This window comes from Taudactylus pleione, unplaced genomic scaffold, assembly GCF_031769625.1.
Source record: "Taudactylus pleione unplaced genomic scaffold, aTauple2 ptg000128l, whole genome shotgun sequence".
Taxonomy (NCBI): Eukaryota; Metazoa; Chordata; class Amphibia; order Anura; family Myobatrachidae; genus Taudactylus; species Taudactylus pleione.
In genome coordinates, this window is record NW_028284530.1 from 1,750,541 (window position 1) to 1,772,888 (window position 22,348).

At 42.9% G+C, this 22,348-nt stretch overlaps 1 protein-coding gene across 1 annotated transcript in view; it reads right to left on the bottom strand.

The window, feature by feature from the left end:
* ERC2 (ELKS/RAB6-interacting/CAST family member 2) overlaps positions 1-22,348 on the bottom strand; it is a 1,040,188-nt gene that overhangs the window by 990,585 nt on the left and 27,255 nt on the right. The window contains exon 2 of the mRNA XM_088472750.1: positions 659-1,473. Coding sequence (XP_088328876.1) covers positions 659-1,324 — 666 coding nt within the window. The 5' untranslated portion in view covers positions 1,325-1,473. The remainder of the gene's footprint in view (positions 1-658; positions 1,474-22,348) is intronic.

Sequence of the window (22,348 nt, forward strand, 5' to 3'; positions counted from 1 at the left end):
ACTCACGGGCTTATCACTGAAAAACACCAAATCGCACCAACACGAATCTTAGTAACTCCCCTAAAAGTCACATCCTACATCCATGACCTGCATAGAATAAAACAGGCCAATTTATTGTACTTTTATAAGTTCCAGTAACGCTTTAATGACTTTAATATCCTTACAAATTGTAATAACAATGTTTATATTTTTTTATATTGTTATGTTTTTGTAAGACACATTATAATGCAGTAGCTTAAACTAGCCGACACATTTCTGGGTTTACCGACAAGCAAATAATCTCCTTAACAGACAGAACAGCTGACAGCATAGAGTAACTGTACTCCAAAAAAACCCCACAGATTATATAATAACTGTTCAATGATGTATTTTCTCACAAACACATTCCCTTAATTAATTATAATTGTAAACCTTCAGTTTAAAATGCTGATTTAAAAACATTGCATTTATAAATTGTAGATATCACAACTTACAGCAAATGTGTCTCTATTTGAAAACTGTAACAGGGCAAGAAAAGATTATTATTTACATATATTTTTTTTCCAGTGGAATCTTCTATTTTGTTTAAGTGATTCCCAAAGACAGAATAAGAAACAAAACAATACATGAAATGGTGAAAGTGTGGGTATCCTTAAAACTCTATACTCAACAAAAATACCTGATTTTCCTCGTGGGACACTCTCATTTGCTCCCTCAATACGGACATCCTGGCAGCCTCCTCCTTTCGGAGAACTCTCTCTTTCTTGAGTTCTGGGCTCCAGAATGTCTTAATGCTGTTCATGGACGATCCCAGCTTGCTGTCTTTTATGTCCAGCTCTTTTCTCAAAAGTTCATTTTCCCGCTGCAGGTCCTTCAGCTGAACCTGAAGATCAAGCATTGTGCTGTCTCTCACCTGTCTCAACATAGAAGGGATCTGATGGTGGTGATGGTGATGATGCGAGGCGCTGCTCAAGGCTAAGTGGTCACTGTAGGACAGGACATCGGTGTGGGAAAGGCCAGCTGACGCAATATTTGGACTGCTTCCCATGGCTGTGACTCTGCCACCATAGACTGCTCGATTTGTAGCCCTTCCAAGAGTCATGGTTCCTTTTGGAAACATAGTACATGCTACACCCTCATGGTCACTCAAGTACATGGGTCCAGACGTTGCATAGGCTGCGTTAAGGGACTGGATATTCTCCATTGACAGTGTTTTACCTGCTCCTCCTCCTCCTCCTCCTCCACTACTTGTCCGTCTATGGCCCAAACGAGGTGATCTTGGCAAACGAGGTGATCTGGAAGGACTGCCTTCCAAATTAGTGATTGTACGAGCACTTCCATACATAGCTGTGCTGTATAGTGGTATTAAGACAGGGAAAGAAATGGACTAGGAACACTACCAAATGAAGATTACTTGTCTCTCAGCATGTAAAGGGCTGCTTGAGATGTTCTTGCTCGTTTTCCATTACAGAGACCCTCCAAGCAAAACAAAACCTACAGGCAAAACAAACAAACAGAACAAATGATGTTAATATGGCATCCATTAATTTCATAATAAATTCAATATCCAAGCATCATGACAACTTTAAGTTACTGTAGTCATTTAGGTAATACAGGTATAACCGATATGCAACAGTTTATTATAAAGTGCCTTTAGTTGGAAAATTGTATACTACTGTAAACATATTTTAGTTTAAAACATCAAGCTCATCAAAAGATTATTATTATTTTTTTTTTCAAAATTGTTCTTTTAATAGCCAGCTGCTTTTGAACACAGGAGACAGTAGGAACTTATATGAGTTAAACAGAGGAGGAGGAATAACCAAAAGGATAATAAGACATAGTGAAGGCAGATTGCAGCCTGTGAGCTGAAGAGCGACCGTTTCACTGGACTTTTAGGGGTCTATGTATTAAGTCCTGGGAGAGAGAGATAAAGGAGATAAAGTACCAACCAATCAGCTCCTGACATTTTACAGGCTGTGTCTGAAAAATGACAGTTAGGAGCTTACTGGTTGGTACTTTATCTCCATCCACTTTTGTACAGTGAATTACCCCGGTGAATTGGCTGTGCCAATCAAGTCCTCGACCGTTGGTAGTTCTAATTTGTCCAGTAGATGGTGCTGTTTCTTTTTTTTAAAAATCCTTTTTTTTTTATTTAAATTCAAATTTATAGTTCTGAATAATAGGAACTACCAATAGAGGTGGGAATATTTCACATCCACGTTTGAGGGGTATAAATATTAACATTATAATGCACCATAGAGTAACAACAAATATCTGCGGTTGGAGATCAACAGTGTAGAATCCAAGATAGCGAACATTGAAAAATAAGAACACAAGCAAATGGGGACTAACAAGCAGGACCGGTTAGAGGATTGTGGGGGCCCCAGGGCAAACTAAGTTGTGGGGGCCCCATAAAAAAAGTGGCCACTGCCAGGGTAAAACACAGGATTTAGAGTGGGGGATATACTGTATATAGATAGATATAGATAGATATATAAATTGAGATATATATATATATATATATATATATATATATATAGATAGAGAGACGGGGGAGGGAGGGAAAGGGTGGGAGAGAGGGAAAGGAGAGGGAGGGGGAGAGGGGGAGTGAGGGACTGAGAGTGAGAGAGAGGGAGAAGAGAGACAGAGAGGGAGTAAGGGGAGAGAACGGGAGGGAAGGAGAGAGGGAACAGGGAGGAGAGAGGGAGGGAGACATAGGGAGGAAGGAACAGAGAGGGAGAAGAGAGAGAGAGAGTAAGGGCAGAGAGGTAGTATAGGGAGAGAGAGAATTAGGGAATAGAGAAAGGGCAGGAAGTGGGGGAGGGAGAGAGAGGGGGGAGGGAGGGAGAGAGATGGGGGAAGGGAGGATGGAGGGAGAGAAGGAGAAAGAGAGGAAGTGAGACAGAGGGATGGGGAGGGACTCAGAGAGAGAAATAGATGAAGAGAAGGAGAGACAGAAAGAGAGGAAGGGATTGAGAGGGTGGAGGGGACAGAGGGGAAGACAGAGAGGGAGGAAAGGAGAGCACACACAAACCTCTTGCATCTGCAGCAGACAACCCATCAGCCTTCTGATGGGGGCGGGCACTTCACTGCATTAGGCCCCACCCCCTACCCGTGCACCCACAAATTGCAGCATTACCTCAAAAAAGTGGACTGGGCTTCTATAGACAGACAATGTCAAGTCCGTGAATCAGTGGCAGTGAGGACTGTGCTGTGATGCTGCCGGGACCGGATGCCGGCCAGGGTGAGTGGCCAGGTTCCAGTCAATATTTTCGGCAGTATGGGGGACCCCAAGGTGTGGGAGCTCCGGGACGACACCCCGTTCACCCCTTCTATAATCCGGCCCTGCTAACAAGTATCAAGGGGGACAGAGGGGAGGTGGCTCATACGGGATAGGAGGTGTGTTTTTGTATTTTGTTTTTCTAAGAATGTTGGCGTTTACCATTTTCCCTTGGTTTCTTTGGACTAAGGGCCTGATTCGATGTTCGCACTTCTGCGCATGCGTACGGTTTATAATACGCATGCGCGAACCAGTCAGTGCGTGCTACTTTGAGTGACAGGATGAGGCGTATGTGGGTGGTAACAGGGGAAGGTGCTTGAAAACGGGGAGTGTAATTAAGAACGCAGGCGTGCTTAAAGGTCAAAACGGGCGTTTTATGGGTGTGCATAATTAAAACAGCAGCATCATTGACCACGTCACCTGGTTGTTTTATAGTCAAAACTGCTCGCAATATAGTGGTAGGAAAAACCAACCACAAGAATAGCGAGCAGTTCATATGCTGATCGATGTACTCGATTAATCTAATAAATAGCGGACATGACGTATGATGCGAGCGGCCAGGGGGCGTATTTTTCAAATAAACGTCCGCAAAGTTTTGTTCACTCGTTCAGACATAGAGGCGTGAACAGACCGCAAAGAGCAAACGGTTCATTTGAATAGCCACCCCCTTTTTCTGAACGAGCGAGCGCTAATTGCATCCGGCTCTAAATCAGGCCCTAAGTACCATGGCAACCACAGTCACATGGTAAATGACGTAGTGTGCCTGTGGCAACCATATACTATATTTTGCAACATCCAAAGTGATTTTGAAAAATAAATAATGGTTTGCAGAAGGACAGCAAAGAAAAAGGACTATCAAATGCATGCTTAAAATATACCTAACTTACTAGGTAAAGAAAATGTAGGATTGCTACTTAAAAAAACGAATTAGCTTAAAACACGTCCAGCTAATTAATAAATACCCCTACTGTATGTGTGATTTCCTTTCCTCACATAGCAACCACAATAATGTACAGTATGAGAGAAACTGAGAGAGACTGCGTGGAAAGATATTCATAGAGCCCTTCCTGTTAAGTAAATTGTGTAAGCACAATACATAAAGGGGAGAAATAGTGACTAGAAACAGTGTACATCTGTCTGGTGGAGTTCTGTGTGTACAGATACACATGGTGTGATATGAAATGCTAGATCATGGTTGTATTTTTTTCTTTGTATCTTACGTTTCTACACAAGTGAAAACAACCTGAGTGAGAAACAACAGTGCCAAACAGGCGCAGCACTGGAGCCTAAGGGGCAAGCCTGATTCTTTATATTAATGGTAAATAATACATTGTATTTTCCCAGGTGATCTTATCTCCTATATTTCTGTGCACACCATTTGATGTATCACCCTATTAAACTGGTAATATCAGCTTACTGAATAAAAGGACATCATTCTGACTTTCAAAATGAAAATAACAGCACAGACAGATATGATTTCTACACTGTATTGACAGAGACGTTATCGAACAGTAACCCAGGAGCGATGTATTTACAATACATGACACAGCAGCGAGGATTATAATGTTGCATGTTTGTTAAATAAGTTGAAATGTGGAATTTTCTGAACACAATTCAAACTAATTACTGTTATACTGCAGTAAACTGCATACAATAAGGACTCTTAGCGGAGAAACGTAAAACAAAAGCCTGAAGAGATACAGGGTTCACCACTTTTGGCCTATCACTATCTGCCCTGACACATGCAGACAAGAGACTTTTACTGAAAGGTTTAATGATAGAGGGGGAGATGTATCAAACCTTGGAAAGCCATAAAGTGGAAATAGATAAAGGACCAACTAATCTGCTTCTAAATGCCAGCTGTGCTTGATAATGGCAGAAGCTGATTGTTTGGTACTTTGGGCCTGATTCAGACCCACTCGCTCAGATGCATACTCTCACTGCTGCCGATGGTATGCAGTGTGTATACATCGCAGTGCACATGCGCATACCTTAGCGAAAGTTTACAATGCATTCGGTCCCTGCACATAGACAGCCCAGCAGAGTGAGTGACAGAAGAAGCCATTTGTAGGTGGTGACAGGGGTTGGCCACTAGAAACTGGGGAGTAGAGGTGCAAAAGCAGGCATGCCCGAGCATCTCAATGGCGTGTTAGAGGTGTGCATAATTATAAGACAGCATCATAGTACACGTCACCTGGCTTGTTTTTACACTGAAGTGCTCGCAGTGCTTGTGGCAGGGTATAGTCAACCTCAAGCGCTGCGATAGCATCCGATGTACCGATGGTTGCATACACTTCCTTGACATGATGTGCACAAGTGGGCGTCTTAAAACAGGCTGGTGGGTGTCTGCATACACTATGTGATCGCTCTCTAAGAAATACTGGGCGTGCTAATGAATTGTTGTGAGGCAGCACTGACTAAGAAATTTGCATACACATCGTGCGAGCGATCGCATCTAGCGACCAGCTCTGAATCAGGCCCTTTATCTCTCTCCACTTTTCCTCTTGCCAAGTTTGATACAGCTCCCCCGAAGAGTCTATCAAAAGGGACTTTACAGTTTAGACTGCAATAGAGGCTGCTCTTTGCCACTTCACAACATCCTTCTATGTACAGTAAATGTTGAAATCTGCTCTTGACATCGGTAGAGTAAAATACAAAAAGGGGAGAGTACATCCGTTACAATAGGGGGTGGCATATCATTAGGTTGTGACCAGCTCACTACCAATCCTATGCCCCCTCAATGGCAATGATGCCATCTCCTCTTCTCAATTTCTGCTGTTAGTCCCTATAAAAAGTAGAACTCAGCATCAACTGAGGGGTGTGGTATAAGAGATAGACAGTAATTAGATAGACAAAGTCTAGGTAGACATCAGATGTTAGACAGATAATAGGTCGACAGGGACAATGGGTCGCCAGGGTCAAAAGGTCAGCACACTAAATGTTGACATGTAAGAAGGTCGGCAGGTACAAATGGTCGAAAGGTCAAAAGGTTAACAGAAAATGGTTGCCCTGTTGTTGTTGTTGTTTTTTTAGCCCTAGTCTTCACCCTAACCCTCCCCTTTGTGCCTAACCCTACCTCCTGGTGCCAAACCCTAATCCTCCCTCCTGGTGCCTAACCCTAACTGTCGGGGTAGGTGCCTGACCCTAACCATCCCTTCTAGTGACTAACACTAACCCTCCGGTAAGTGCCTAACCCTAACCCTCCCACCTGTTGCCTAACCCTAACTGTTGGGGTAGGTGCCTGACCCTGACCATCCCTTTTAGTGCCTAACACTAACCCTCCGGTAAGTGCCTAACCCTAACCCTCCCACCTGTTGCCTAATCCTAACCGTCTGGGTAAGTGCCGAACCCTAACCATGGGAGTAAGTGCCTAACCCTCCAGTAAGTGCCTAACTCTAACCCTAACCTTAAAAAACAAAAAAAATCATGTGTCTACCATTTTTTGTTGACCATTTCACGTCAACCTTTTGACCCTGTCGACCTTTTGTACCTATTGACTGTCTAACATCTGGTGTCTATCTAGACATTGTCTATCTAATTACTGTCTATCTACAGTCCGGAACCCCAACTGAGATAGTTAGCACATTTTTTACTTTATTTATTTTTAAAATAATTCTTCTTTATTGTAGTTGGCTGCAAACAGAGATCAATAAAACAATACAACAGTACAAACATGAATTACAAATGTAAACTATTTTTCCAGCAAGGTCATTTTCAGACAGACACAGTAATACCCCTTTTACACCAGAGCTAAAAGCCAGGTTATTGCAGGGTTAACCCGGTTAGCTCATTGGTGTAAAAGGGGAGAGGGTTGGATGGCCAGGTCGAGTAAATTTCGGTATAAAAGCGGTATAACACAGACATAGAAATCCAGTAGTTAGGTTGTGACCCTTTTCCCCCCTTGGTGTTATACATGGTGGAGGGGGTTGAAGAAGGTGGTGGTGGGAGGCGGGCACTAGCAATGGAGAAAAAATAAATATCACTTATGCATCCATAACGGGAACCTGATAACAAAAGAAGAAACTAACCTAGTATCAAACCTTTTTAAAATGTTTATTGGAAGAAGATTTATCAACCTTCCCTAGAATTAAGTAAATACTATATTACATAGGTGTGTGTTGGACACATGTAGCAAACAATAGGGGACCAACAATTTTCTAAAATGAAAAAATTAAAAACACCTTCTTTGACAGACTAATTTGGGATTATATGAAAGGAGTGCTTGTAAAATTTGGCATTATTGGTAGATTAATATATGCAATCATTGCCTTATAATCAGCACCTGGAGCTCATGTTTTTTGTAATGGATTTATCTCATCTAAATTCCCAATTACTAATGGGACTAGACAAGGGTGTCCTTTATCACCACTTATTTTTGTTCTATCTATAGAACCTTAGCAGAGAGTATACATCAATTACAATCTATAACAGGAACATTAATAAATAACATACAACATAAGATTCTATTATTTGCTGATGATGTTTTGTTATTTCTTATGCTGGGCATACACTATACCGGGGGTTCCCAACCACGGTCCTCAACGCACACTAACAGTCCAGGTTTTAAGGATAGCCATACTTGAGCACAGGTGACTTAATTAGTACCTCAGTTATTTTGATTTTACCATCTGTGCTTAAGCATGGATATCACTAAAACCAGGACTGTTGGTGTGCCTTGAGGACCGAGGTTGGGAATCACTGCACTATACAATTATCTGTTAGATATCTGTCCAATCTGGCTGGTTGGAATGAAAACCTGGTAATGTATGGGAGCAAATGACAGTCGATCATATGATCTTAAACACTGGACAAAAAACAATTGTTTAAATTGGTTAAATTCATGTGTTTTAACCAATTTGTCTGAATGACCATTTTTATCTATTTTCCAGTGTTTGTGAGCAAACTCCCATACATTACCAGATATTCATTTCAACCAGCCACATTGGACAGATATCTGACAGATAATTGTAGAGTGTATGCCCAGCATAATCCAAAAGTCTCTCCCAGCAATCCTCGAGGTTCTAGATCAATATGCAAACATTTCTTACTATAAATTAAATAAAAGTAAAACAAAAGCTCTTCCTATAAATATTTATCCATTAGATTTGGTAAAATTGAGATTTAATTTGAAAGCTCAGGCATTAAAATACCTAGGGATTTACTTAGCAGCAAAAGAAGAGAATATCCTAGCCTAGACTATAATAATGGCCCTTTATTAAATTAATAAATCTATAAAAGACTGGATGAACTATGAGGTAACATGGATTGGGAGAATAGAAGCGGTCAAAATGTTCAAAATATTGGTTATATAGATTAATTATCAAGATCAAACTATAGTACCTTTTGCTTACTTGTCAGTACAGGCGTTGACAAACTATATCCCAGATCTAAACGTGATCGCGAAAAGTTTTCACCTATACTCAGTTTTAGCCCTATTCAATTCCTGGACGTTTTCGCTTAGGTGAAAACTACATAGGCAAAAACAGGCGAAAAAATATCTCCACCCAAAGGCAGGAGAAAAGAAGGGTAAAAAAACATTTTGGGGTAAAATTGTGGGGACTTGATTCAGAACCCTCTGGGACCCCCCCACCCCCCCAATGACTAATTAGGCATTAAAAAATAAATATATATATATATATATATATATATATATCTTATTCACCCCAAAAAAAGACATGTAATATTTGGGGCAAAAATTTGGGAAAATGGGACTAAAGTACTGGGATAGGTATTTTGGGTGCCATATGGATGGGACAGGAGTTTTTAGAACTGCAGGAGTCTGCAGCAGTTTCTTTTCTAAACATATTTAAAATGCACTTTGTTAACTCCAAAATATACTACTACCCATTTAAATGTACCCCCAAATTAACTACAGCAATTATTTTCCCCCAAAGAATTTGTTTTATATCATATTTTTACACTAATACAAAACTGCAATGTAACAGCCATTTGAATCAATTTAGGAACCCAAAATACTTTTATTACAGATATTAATACACTTCTACATTGATTACCAGGGTCACTTACGCTTTTTTGTGGGGGTACAAACTGATTTCCACAAAAAAAAGAAGTCCTATTCGCTAGTTTCACCATTTGCGGCATTCGCACGTCCGTGTTTTCGCCTGTTTTGCAAATGAATAGGGCGAAAATCGGGAGCGCGCAAAGTGAAAGTAATCGATAACTTTGCCTAAAAACGGGTGAATGAGGTGAAAACACTGCGCTTATTGCCGATCTCAGCTTTTCGCCTCTAATTGAATACGGTTCTTAGATTTGTGGATATCCAGTGAAATTTTTATAATGAAAGATTTATATCTTGATAACATGTTGATGCCGTTTATTCAAATACAAACAAAGGGCCTGATTCAGAGCCGCTCGTAAGCGGCCGCTCGTTCGTTCCGAGCGATGTTAGCCCAACTGCGCATGTGTACGGATCGTTATACGCATGCGCTAACCAGTCAGTGCGGCCGAAATTCATGTGCTCGCAAAATAGCGAATGCCTGCTATTTTGAGTGACAGAAAGAGGCGTATGTGGGTGGTAACAGGGGAAGGTGCTTGAAAATGGGGAGTGGAAATCAGAACGCAGGCGTGCTTAAAGGTCAAAACGGGCGTTTTATGGGTGTGCATATTTAAAACAGCAGCGTCATTGACCACGTCACTGGGTTATTTTATAGTCAGAACTGCTCGCAAAATTGTGGTAGCAAACACCAACCCCAAGAATAGCGAGCAGTTCATACCCTTGTCGATGTACTCGATTAATCTAATAAATAGCGGACATGACGTAGGATGCGAGCGGCCAGGGGGCGTATTTTTCCAAAAAACGAACGCAAGTTTTGTTCGCTCGTTCAGACATAGAGGCGTGAACAGACCGCAAACAGCGAACGGTTCATTTGAATAGCCACCCCTTGTTTTAGAACGAACGACCGCAAATAGCGAGTGGCTCTGAATGAGGGCCAAAGTTTGCAATACCTCCGGTGAGTTTTATAAATATCTGCAGATTAGGCACTGGTTATACAGTATTCTTTTCTTCTTATACAGGAACACTTGGATCTCTTCCTGATTATATGCAGGGCCGGATTAAAGAGGGGGCGACAGGGGCGGTCGTCCCTGGGCCTCAACACACGGAGGGGCCTCCACACAGGGTCAGTGTAACCCTGTCGAGAACAGATGTCCAATGACACCTGTTCCCAGATTGAGGCTCACTGCCGCGCTCCGGTGTTACTGTATGTAGCAGCACAGTCAGTGCTGCTGCATACAGCGCAGAGTGGCTCCCGTGTCCTCTCATCGGCGTCACATGACACATTACATCCATGACGCTGATGAGAGGACGAGGAAGCAGCTCTGCCGGGAGGTCCAGCCCGCACGCTGTCACTGAGGTAAGTCAGTGGCGCTGGTAGAGCAATAGACTCCGTGTGGTTTGGGGGTGGGAGGCTCAGGGTGGCTAGGGGTAGGGAGAAAGGGGGGCTCCGTGTGGCTTGAAGGGGGCCCCCACAATTTAGTTGCCCTGGGGTCCCCACAAGCCTTAATCCGGCCCTGATTATATGCTAACTAAAATCTTTTCTCCTATTCCAAAAGGAGGCATTTAGTTCTGGTACTCAATACTATTACAGATTAAACCAATAGATAAGACAAAAGCCCAAATTATATGGGAAAGTGAATTAAAAATAACATTAGATGAAATGGAATGGGTCCCAGTTGTTTAAATCAAAACATAAAATGCCAAGATGTATATCCCACTTAGAAAGATATATAAAGTGGTTTCATTGTATGTATTTAACCCCAAATAGAATACATAAAATCTGGCCATCCCAGATTGATGTTTGCTGGAGATGTCTAATAGAAACCGGCGATATCTTACATATATTTTGGAATTGTGTTCAAATCTGTCCTTTATGGTTAGAAATACAGAGGTTAATATCTCGTCTTTGACTTAGATGTAAATATAACTCTTCAGATGGCTCTCCTACATATATATCCATTAGAAATTCATGTATCCTATAGATCAGGGATGGGGAACCTCAGGCCTTTGGTGACATCACACAGAGGGGGCGTGCAAATAATGTTATATATATCTAAATGGCCCTTGAGAGAAAACAGTTCCCCACCCCTGGTATAGATACATTCTTAACCAAATTTTTATAGCCACCAAAACAGCAATAGCTCAATATTGTCATAAGACAATTCTACTTCAATCTCATTAATAATAAACAAGATAAATCATAGCTATTGGATGGAAACAATGGATAATGATAGTGAAAATTTAAATACATCCATAAGGAAATGGCACAAGTGGCAGATATACTGTATGTAGAATGATGGATAGATATCATCTGAGGAGTTGTGTTAATGTATATATCAATAAATTTGTAATTTATATAATTTATATTGAAAATAATGATATTATGAGACTCTGGAATGTTTCACTCTCCCTTACTTGCTCTTCTTTCTCTCGTATATGTATTTCTTGGAAATAAATCAATAAAGAAAATAACATAAAAACACCTTCAAACTGTGCAAACCTTATAATGTCCAGAGTGCACCAGGGCTGATCTCTCCATAATACATATACCATACTGCCCTCTCCTGGGATCTGTTGTGAACTACAAAGACTCTCTACAAAAGATGCTCTTTTCCTATACTGTGTTTTGTTTGGTGTTGTTTAAATTGTTTATTTTTGCCCTTTTGGTTTTTATTGTGAACTGAATGCAGGTTTTCCTCTTACATTTTCGAATCAATAAAACATGGAAACAATACAGGTGTCCTCACTGTGGCTTTGGTCGCACCAAATAGCCCTTCTGTGCTAGATTGCGTTGTGCTTCATCTGCAACTTTGTACGTATATAAAACTTATTCCTGTGCGGTTAAAGTCCCAGCCCAGCGTCTCTAGTACACAATGTTTGGCTGCATCTGCAAGGTGAATAAGACACAAACATGTAAAGAAAATGTTGCTACGCTAGCATCGCTCACTGCGCCTCAGTCACGCCGGGTGTCTCGCGCTGTATGGTGTATGGACGCTAGGTGTATGAGGACACATCTGTATGTGATAAACCTGATAGAGAAGCACTTATGATGAATATAGATCGAAATCAGCAAATAAGCAGAAACCAGAATCCGGATTTTGCTGAAGCCGTTATGTTTTACTCCCCAGAAATCAAGGTTAGGTGAATGGGATGGAAGAGAAGTTTTGATTTATCAATATTTCCTAAAACCATGTTGTATAAAGCTATAACAGGCACATAAGGAGTTTTGGCCCACGTCAATGTCATAGTAGGAAGGGGTTCGGTATGGGATGACGGCGCACAGGATCCGTCTGTAAGTATCCTAACCCTCCCCCTAACTCTCGCTCCCCGCTGCTAACCCTTCCCCCCTAGTGCCTAAACCTACCCCTGCAGCACTTAACACCTAATCCTCCCCTACTGCCTAATCATAATCCGCCCCCCTAGTGCCTAACCCCTAACCATCCCCCTAACCCCACTACTTAACGTTACCAACGCAGGGATTCTGACAGGTTTAGGGATTTCCCGGCGCCAGGATTTTGACAGGTGTCAGGATAGTCCAGCGTTGGGATTTTGACAGGTGTCTGGAAATCTCGACGTTGGGATTTTCACAGGTGTTGAGATTCTGGCACCGGCATCCCGACCGTTGGTATTATAACTACATCCCCCTAGCAAGTATGTTATGTTCTTTCTACAAATAATTCCTCTCTGACGGCAAAATAAAAAAGGACATGATGTATTACACAGATAGCCTACCTGCAATTTCCTGAAGAGTCATATAATACACAAAATATCTGCTCCCAAATCTTCAAATTGTCAATCTTTTATGCAGAATGCCCTATGGAAAGAGCTCACAGTTAATTAAGAAACCCTTGTTCATTCTCTCTATTCTCAGAAATGTGTGCCATCTACAAAAGAACGAGACACATACTGATTTCTATTACTTCTTTTCTACGAGAATAAAAAGAATTTCAACAGACACAGACAAGATGAAAGATTTAAAAGACTGTTCGCATTTGAGTATAGAAAAAAACTTGCAACAACAACTACAAAAACATCAATGGACAATAAGACCTTCCCGCACTGGCCACGTAAAGTGACCAGTCTAATGACACTCTGAACAGCGTGGGACTATTTCAGGAGCTATACATGTATTATCAGAGGCTTGCAAAGTCTCCAGATGCTGATTTTTTTAAATAGACTTTTTAAAATGCCCAGTTCCAGCCTGCAAATCAATGTATACACCAGAGTCTTGGATGTTAGGCTCAGAATCTTATATAATATATATGCATAGCTTACCTATCTAATTACATTCCCTCTTACAGTCCACTCATAACCTCACATGTTTTCATTCTTCACTTTCACATCCTCCTGACCTTTGGCCAACACTACTGTGTGCCTGGATCATACAGCCCACCAAGAACCTCTGCAATCCGGCTGGACCAATATGCGCTATGTAGCACCTACCCTTGTGTGTCGATGCCTATTTCCCTATAGATTGTAAGCTTGCGAGCAGGGCCCTCTGACCTCTATGTCTGTCTGTTATTAACCAGCTTTGTTCTATTAATGTTTCCAGTATGTTGTGCCATATAAGAATCTGTTAACAAAATAATAAAATAAAATATATAACCAGGGGCCTTTAGAGGGGGGGGGGAGCGGGGTACTAAGTGGGGGGGGGGGCTTATTATAGTTTTACACAGTCCATGGGGAAACAAGTTATTGAGCCTACTGGCAGCCAAGTGAACAGACACAGAGCTGCACTTCCTAGAACTGAACTACCTAGCAACCAAGGAGAATTTAAGCACCCCCACCCAGAAATATAATTGCAGTAAAACACCTCTCCCCAAATGTTGCAAAATCATGTGCATCTATCTCCATGTGCAATATTTATCATACCTCCACCCCCTCCACCGTCTCATCAAACCCCATCCCTTGTCTGCATAGAAAGGAGAAGTATCAAATGTAATCACTTATACTTCTCAGCCCCCTGTGTTGTTGAGTGGATGGCAGGGTACCGGTAGCTGCCCAGTTATACTGTATTTATTTGCGCCAGAAAATGATTACTTATCTACATATTAAAATCAATTTATTTGATTTTCATGATTCTGCCATTTCCTGTCTAACGTCAGCTTCACCTCTATCTAATTACAAGTCTGAGGCACCGGGCATTCAAGCAGTTTCAAAAATAAAAAAATATATTTATTTTTTTTATTTAATTTTTTTTAAATACTCCCATTGTGTCACCCTTTGTGATGCTTTCAACACGGCAACATGATTTAATATATTGATAACAGCTCCAAATGTATAAGACCGTAGAAAACATACATTTCTCTGAGTAATTTAACATATATCCACGTTTTACTGACAAATTATATCAAACAAAGAGAAAGGAAGGCCAATATATAAATATTTCATTTAAGAAAAAAAAACTATTATACAACAATTAATTGTAATAGTTATGTAAATGACTTTTTCCGCTACATTGCACACACTATATCAGGGGTGGCCAACCCTCGGATCTTGAGCCGCATGAGGCTCTTCTGAGCTTCTAATGCGGCTCCCGGCTCGGCAGACCCCCATTGTTACTGAGAACGCTGGTCTCTAAAGCCCTCAGAGGCTAAAGAAGCCTTTGATCACTTCAAAGGCCAGCGTTCCCAGTAATGCAGTGCGCGGTGACGTCATGATGCCACCCGCGATGTGAGGAGCGCGCGCGTCTGCTGGATCCAGTTAGATCCAGCAGGCGGCGGAAGAAGTAGCAGCGACGGCACGGTGGGACTCGGGAGCCCTGACATCGTGGAGTGGTGCCAGCTCAAAGGTAAGTTTCTTCATAGGGGGGGGAGCTAGTGCTGGGGGCACGACTACAGGGAGCATTGCAGGAGGGGAACAGCTACAGGGGGCATTGATTAATGGGCAGGGGACAGTGCAGAAGGGGCGCAACTACTGGAGGGCATTGCTTAATGGGCACAGCTACAGGGGGCATTGCAGAAGGGGCAACTACTGGGGGGCATTGCATAAAGGGCACAGCTACAGGGGCATTGCAGAAGGGGTACAACTACTGAGGTCATTGCATAATGCGCACAGCTACAGGGGGCATTGCAAAAGGGCCACAACTACTGTGTTGATTTTCTCTCCAGAGTACTCTGTACAGGAGTTCTGACACACATAAAGAGCTCAGGCCTGGTGATCGGCCACAGAAGGTTTATTTTGAATCTGTCAGTACAAAGCTACTGCATACAGTTAACGTTGTACTGCTTCCAATTAGGACATTGTGCATTTGCCACTCTGAAGGGGTGAGGCAAATATGCTGGGGTCGCGCATGGCGTTCTTAATCACTAGGCCATCCCCACAACCCTCTATTAAAAAAACACCTCTACATGGCCGGGCTCAACAGTGGTAGTACACATCTCCCCAAAATAGTCTTGTCTCTTTGGACGGGTTTAATATATTAATGTCGACATGTTCATAATGACAACATTTACCATGTCAACGTGCAGCATGTTGGCATTGATGAAATATCGATACAGTGTTTTTAATGTAAGTCAATCCCTGACCCTAATGGTAACCCCAAGACTACTGCAAAGGTTGACATTTTCATGTCAACGCTCTATTCATGTCGACATTTTAACTATGTCGACATCATAACTTTCGGCTTCATGACTGCATCTCCTCTGGACAGTAGGAGAGCAGACTAGAAATAGGCTGTCCTGGCTAGGTTGGTAGAGATGGGAGGGTATGGTTACAGTAATTTGAGGATCAGGAAAATACCGCCCAGAATCTTTACTTCATATTACCATTGTGTACACAAGCAGATGCATGGCCTTGTTCTAAGTACCTCAATGCACAACATTTGTGGGACTGCGATCAATCATATTATTATTCATGCCAACAAAAAGTCATTATAAACAGTTGCCTGCCAATTAATTAATTGGAACACCAATTCATTGTGAATTTCTCTACAGTATATTGGGACTGATTCAGAGGTGGACGCAGAAGCACCTGCTGATGCGTCTATCGGCGGTCACCCGTCTGCGACGTTATGCAAATGCCGCTACAAAGTCCTTCCCTGGTGTACATCTGTGTGTCTGAATGTGCAAGGACCGAGACGCCCATTGTCAGCATCCGGTATGCAGTAATAGCGATTGGTGCGTCCTTAAAAACCACCATCTGTTACACCATACTTGAACCAGCCCTCTGGCAGGTGCAGTTTCTCCGTCCGTGTATGGCCTCCTACGTGAGCAGCTGAGTACGCAACTACTTTCACCAACATACCCGCAACACTCCCATAACACGCCTATAATACAGACAATCTCCGTGCGTCCGCTAAGCCAACTCCCTGTGGCCTCCCAGCAATGCCTACTACATTTTCAATACACTTCTCCCTGCGTGCACCTGAAATTAGCACTGCATCATGGCGCGGACATAATCTGGGTGCGTGCACGGTGAGACTTATACCCATTTCACCCCTGCTGCAATAACCCGGGCTATTGCCCATGGACGCGCATCAACCCGGATTACTGTGCAATGTGAAAGGGGCGGGTTGAAATTAACTGAGTCGAGCGACCTGGCATTTCAACCCTGGTCATGAGATGGGATGAACACGGGTTCAACCTGGCTCGGGATGCAGGTTAACGTGTAACCCGGGTGGATGCAACCCGGGTCCCTTTCACTATATAGCAAGAGCTGGCGCTTGAAGAGGATCTCATCGCCAAGCACGGGCTCAGCACGTGATGGCGTTGACGTCATCGACCCAGCATTATTGCTGGGGCAGGCCGACGGTCTGTAAGGGGTCTCACCTCCCAATCAGGTCCATTTTGTTACAATACTGTTTGTTTGATCCTGGTCTTCATTTTATGTTTTACACATGTATATTTTCATGTTTTTATTACATTTGTATTTGTGTGCCTGAATGCTACAAAAGAGATACCATGTGCAACCTGTTATAGAGGCACTGGAGAAGTTGGGGATGGCATGTATGTGTGGCCCAGATTCCTGTCATATGTATTTAGAGCCCCCAGGAAAAGTCTGTTTTACCAAGCAGATTTGAGTGTCGGCTTATGGTAAAAGCCGGGTAATGGGTCCTGGGGGTGGGGATGTGAGAGAGAAGGGAGGGCTCCATCCACAGGGCCGCTTCAGGCATTTGGTTAATTAGTGATTACACCTGGAAGTGGCTCATAAGAGCTGTGTAGAGTTTTGATGCAGTGTCTCACACACCCTGGGGAGAACAGACATTGAGGTTTTGTTCTGAGACACTGTGACATTGGTATGTACTATGTTTGTGGTAAGGCAGTAGGCTCTGCCACATGTGGAGAGGTAGCTACCTGTCTAGTTAGAGCACAGACGGGTTAGGGTTTATTTTTATGTTATGTTTGTTTGATCATTGGTGTCACACAATAAGAACTGGTGCCGACCTGCTTGCACGAAAACCCACGACTAGTGCTGTTTCCTGGCTGCTGTGTGTAAGGAGGCGTCCATCTACCCAAGGAGAGGGACCCCTACCCAATAATATCACAAACCGTACTGAATGCCCCATTTCCAGCACTTCTATTGATGTGTAAAATCAATTTTTATAATCATCATAAAACCTTTCTGTGCCACCTGTCTCTCACACCACTAAATCACTAACCCCATTAGAAGGTAAAATATTTCATCCCGTACGAAGAAGAAAATCTAATTTATGCATCTGGACGCAGGCAAATGACTAGGTCTAGTCTACATTGAGCATGGAGCACTCAGCTCCTCCCACCGGAACATGGCGTTACTAAAAAAAACAGCATTTGCTCTGCGCCTTCGCATTTTTTTGGGCTTGTCAACAGCACTCAATATTTGCTAATTAATTTATAATAAAAAGCTAGATATTCATAGGGGCTGCCAAAAGGTGTGACATGAAATTATACATAATCCACTGACATCAATGTCATTTATTAAATCCCACCTTCATTGCTGTGTTTTTCCAGCAGGATTGCATCCTGCTGATTTCCTAATCTCAGTACTACTCCAAAAAAGTAGAGAAACCACTCTTTAAACCAAAAGTCACAGTCCATATTTTCCCCCATTAAAATAATATAAATTACCAGATTTTTTAAGCAACAGGTTTCAAACCCAACACAAATCTACTGCCAAAAACACTAATAAAAAAAGTTTTGTATATAGCACAAAAAAAAGTGGGGTCCACCTGAATTGCTAACCAGCCCAAGTCCTTTCACCTAGTCCTAGGCTATTAAGGGAAAAGTCGGGGAAGGAGAGAACTGTGCTCTGGCCAATAAGAGTGTTCCAATATGTATTCCTAGGGCAGTAACTGGGAGTGTACTGTAATATGCGCCAGGACCTTGTAAGAGGTAATATTGCATCGCTCATGTCATTTTTCTTTTTGCCAAGATCCCAAGGATGTGCCTACCATTTACCAATGGATATGAGTGTTAAAGAGGATAATGAAGGAGTGTGGGGGACCCCACACTCTTTGGGCCTGATTCAGAGCCGGACGCTATTAGCGCTCGCTCGTTCAGAAAAAGGGGCTGGCTATTCAAATGAACCGTTCGCTCCTTGTGGTCTGTTGCCGCCTCCATGTCTGAACGAGCGAACAAAACATGCGGACGTTTATTTGAAAAATACGCCCCCTGGCCGCTCGCATCATACGTCATGTCCGCTATTTATTAGATTAATCGAGTACATCGAACAGCGTATGAACTGCTCGCTATTCTTGTGGTTGGTTTTTCCTACCACTATATTGCGAGCAGTTCTGACTATAAAACAACCAGGTGACGTGGTCAATGACGCTGCTGTTGTAATTATGCACACCCATAAAACGCCCGTTTTGACCTTTGAGCACGCCTGCGTTCTGATCTCCACTCCCCGTTTTCAAGCACCTTCCCCTGTTACCACCCACATACGCCTCATTCTGTCACTCAAAATAGCAGGCATTCGCTATATAGCGAACAAACGATTTTCGGCCGCACTGACTGGTTCGCGCATGCGTATTAAAAACCGTACGCATGCGCAGATAGGCGTACATCGCTCGGAACGAGCGTACTGTCGCTTACGAGCGGCTCTGAATCAGGCCCTTTGTTCACCCAATTTTAACACTACCAGCCTAGGCTTGAAAGCCTTTAGTTAAAACTGTGTTTATTTACTTAAAATTTACAGCGGATCCCATTGGTCTCTAAACCTATTCAAACTTTCCACTTAGTAAACCTTGCCCCAAATGTCTTTCAGAAGTTTACCAATATTCAATAAGCTTCTCGGCAGATTACTCAAAAGAAAAATTTACTGGTGAGATTCTCCGGTGTTGCCAAGTTCAAACTGTGCATGTGTGAGATGTCTGAACTCTTTATTGGTGTCCATCTCTTTGTGCTATAAAGCCAGATGAGACCTAGGAGGCAGTGCTAGGTGATTGTTAAATGTGATCTATGACTCACTGCTAACCACCGCACTCTGGAAATACTTGCTGTGTATTGATCTGTCTGTAAATCTGCTACTCTCTGGCTGTTCCCATATATTGATAGAATATCCTATGCTCCAGACTATTGCTACAGTTACAGAAAATGCTTTTTGCATTAAAGCCTGCTGCCTGCTGATGCTGTGTATTAGACCTTTGGAATGGACTTGAACAGAAATCCTTTTTAAACAAATGTTTTAACAGTTATTTATATACAGTAGCTCATACATATTCCGCAGTGCTTTACAGAGACTATTTAGCCATTTACATTTGCATCAGTGGTTTAGGGTTCCCGGGGGTGCCTAACCCTAAGCCCCCCCCCAGGAGTGTAGGGTTTAGGGGTGCCTAACCCTAAGCCCCCCCCCAGGAGTTTAGGTTTAGGCTAGGGGAAGGGAGGGTTAGGGTTACGCACCCCCGGGGGGAGGTTAGGGTTAGGCACCCCACCCGGGGGACATAGGTTTAGGCGAAGGGGAAGGGGGGGGTTAGGTTTAGGCTAACCTAATAAATGTACTGTTACCAGCTATGTCATCTACGTCTGACAGCTTATTTGAGAAAAGCAAGGTTTCAATTTATTTACCTCACAAATCATTAAAGATATGGCAAAAATACTGAGACTCCATTTTAATCCCCCGATTTATTTAAGTAAGGCTACAAAATATAGGATGACAGGCATTCTTGTAATAAAATGCTACACAACAATTATTATAATGGACCTGTCACAGCGAAGTACCATTTCGGACAAAGTAACATAGCTATAAACAGAGATAGCACATCTAGTGCTACATGTGTCATACTAGTTATTTGCTGTAGAAGACTTCTATTACTAAATTGTATTTGCCTCATCCCCCATCTTTGCTCACACCTCCTCTTTAATGGTGGTGACATTCTATACATAGTCATGAGGAAAAGAAATGGCCCGAGTTTCTCAGGCATTCAGGGAAATTAAGTTATTATAAAGGTCCCTACATCAGTAGACTAAAAGAGTTATTAAAACTTCTAAAAAAGAAAAAAAGTGGAGGGTTTACCCACAGCGGAATACATACGATTTACAGGCGGTCGGGATGCCAGCGGTCATAAGACCGACAGCGGCATCCCGATGTTCAGAATGCCGACAGGGGCTGGTAAGTAGCGTAACCCTCCCCCTCTCCCACCCTAATCCTAAACCTCCCCCGGTGGTACCTAACCCTAACCTTCCCCGATGGTTCCTAACCTCCCAACGGTGGTGCCTTACCCCTCTTTCCCGCACCCTAAACCTAACCCTACCCAGGTGGTGCCTAGCCCTAACCTCCCCCCGGTGGTGCCTAAACCTAACCCCCCTTTCCGCACCCTAAACCTAACTCTTCCCAGGTGGTGCCAAACCCTAACCCTCCCCATTTGGTGCCAAACCCTAACCCCCCGGGAAGGTCCTTAAACCTAACCCCGCCATCCATGACCGCATCCCCCCACAGCAGCCGATCAGTTTGTCGCCATCATTTTGTAGAATGTACTAGATAAATAATAGCTAAAATCTGATTTGTTGTCACGTATAGCACCTCCACTCAGGCCATATGCGGCCTGCTAGGCAATTTCGTCCGGTACATTTCCTATTTCCTCTCTGCAACCTATATGAGGCCCACTGAGCAGGTGTAAGCTGTGACAGGGGCAAGTTGGCAGATGCCTTGTATGGGCCACGCACTGCCTGTTGCCATAGTGCGTCAGAGTGGCCATTTAGGTTAAGTGTCAGACTTTTACTGTACACATGTGCTGCCCTCCCACTCTAGCATTCTCCATTGGCCCCCCCATCTCTGTAGCGCACGCAGGGGGGGTTTCCGAGCACACAGAAACCCCCCCAGACGAATAATTTTTTTTTTTAAAGACGGAGTCAGAGTCAGCGGGCCACCCGCGGCCGCGATTGGAGCTGCCGCACATGTGCAGCAGCTCCTCAGGCAGAGAGCTCTGATCGGAAGAGCTCTCTGCACTGGATACAGAAGATACGGATGGGCGAGGGCCGAGGGAGCTGAGCCGCATGTGCAGCATACTATCTGCTAGAGTAGCCGCGGCGGTGAGCTCCTCCTCCTCAGCCCTGGGTTTATGTAAGTACTATATGCTGTATGTGTGTGTGTATATTCTGTGTGTGTGTATGCTGTGTGTATGTATGCCATGTGTGTGTGTATGTATGCTACGTGTGAATGAATGAATGTATGTATGCTGTGTGTATGTTTGCTATGTGTGAATGAATGTATGTATGCTGTGTGTATGTTTGCTATGTGTGTGTGAATGAATGTATGTATGCTGTGTGTATGTTTGCTATGTGTGAATGAATGTATGTATGCTGTGTGTATGTTTGCTATGTGTGTGTGAATGAATGTATGTATGCTGTGTGTATGTTTGCTATGTGTGAATGAATGTATGTATGCTGTGTGTATGTTTGCTATGTGTGTGTGAATGAATGTATGTATGCTGTGTGTATGTTTGCTATGTGTGTGTGAATGAATATATGTATGCTGTGTGTATGTTTGCTATGTGTGTATGTATGCTATGTGTGTATGTATGCTATGTGTGTATGTATGCTATGTGTGTATGTATGCTGTGTGTATGTTTGCTATGTGTGAATGAATGTATGTATGCTGTGTGTATGTTTGCTATGTGTGTGTGAATGAATGTATGTATGCTGTGTGTATGT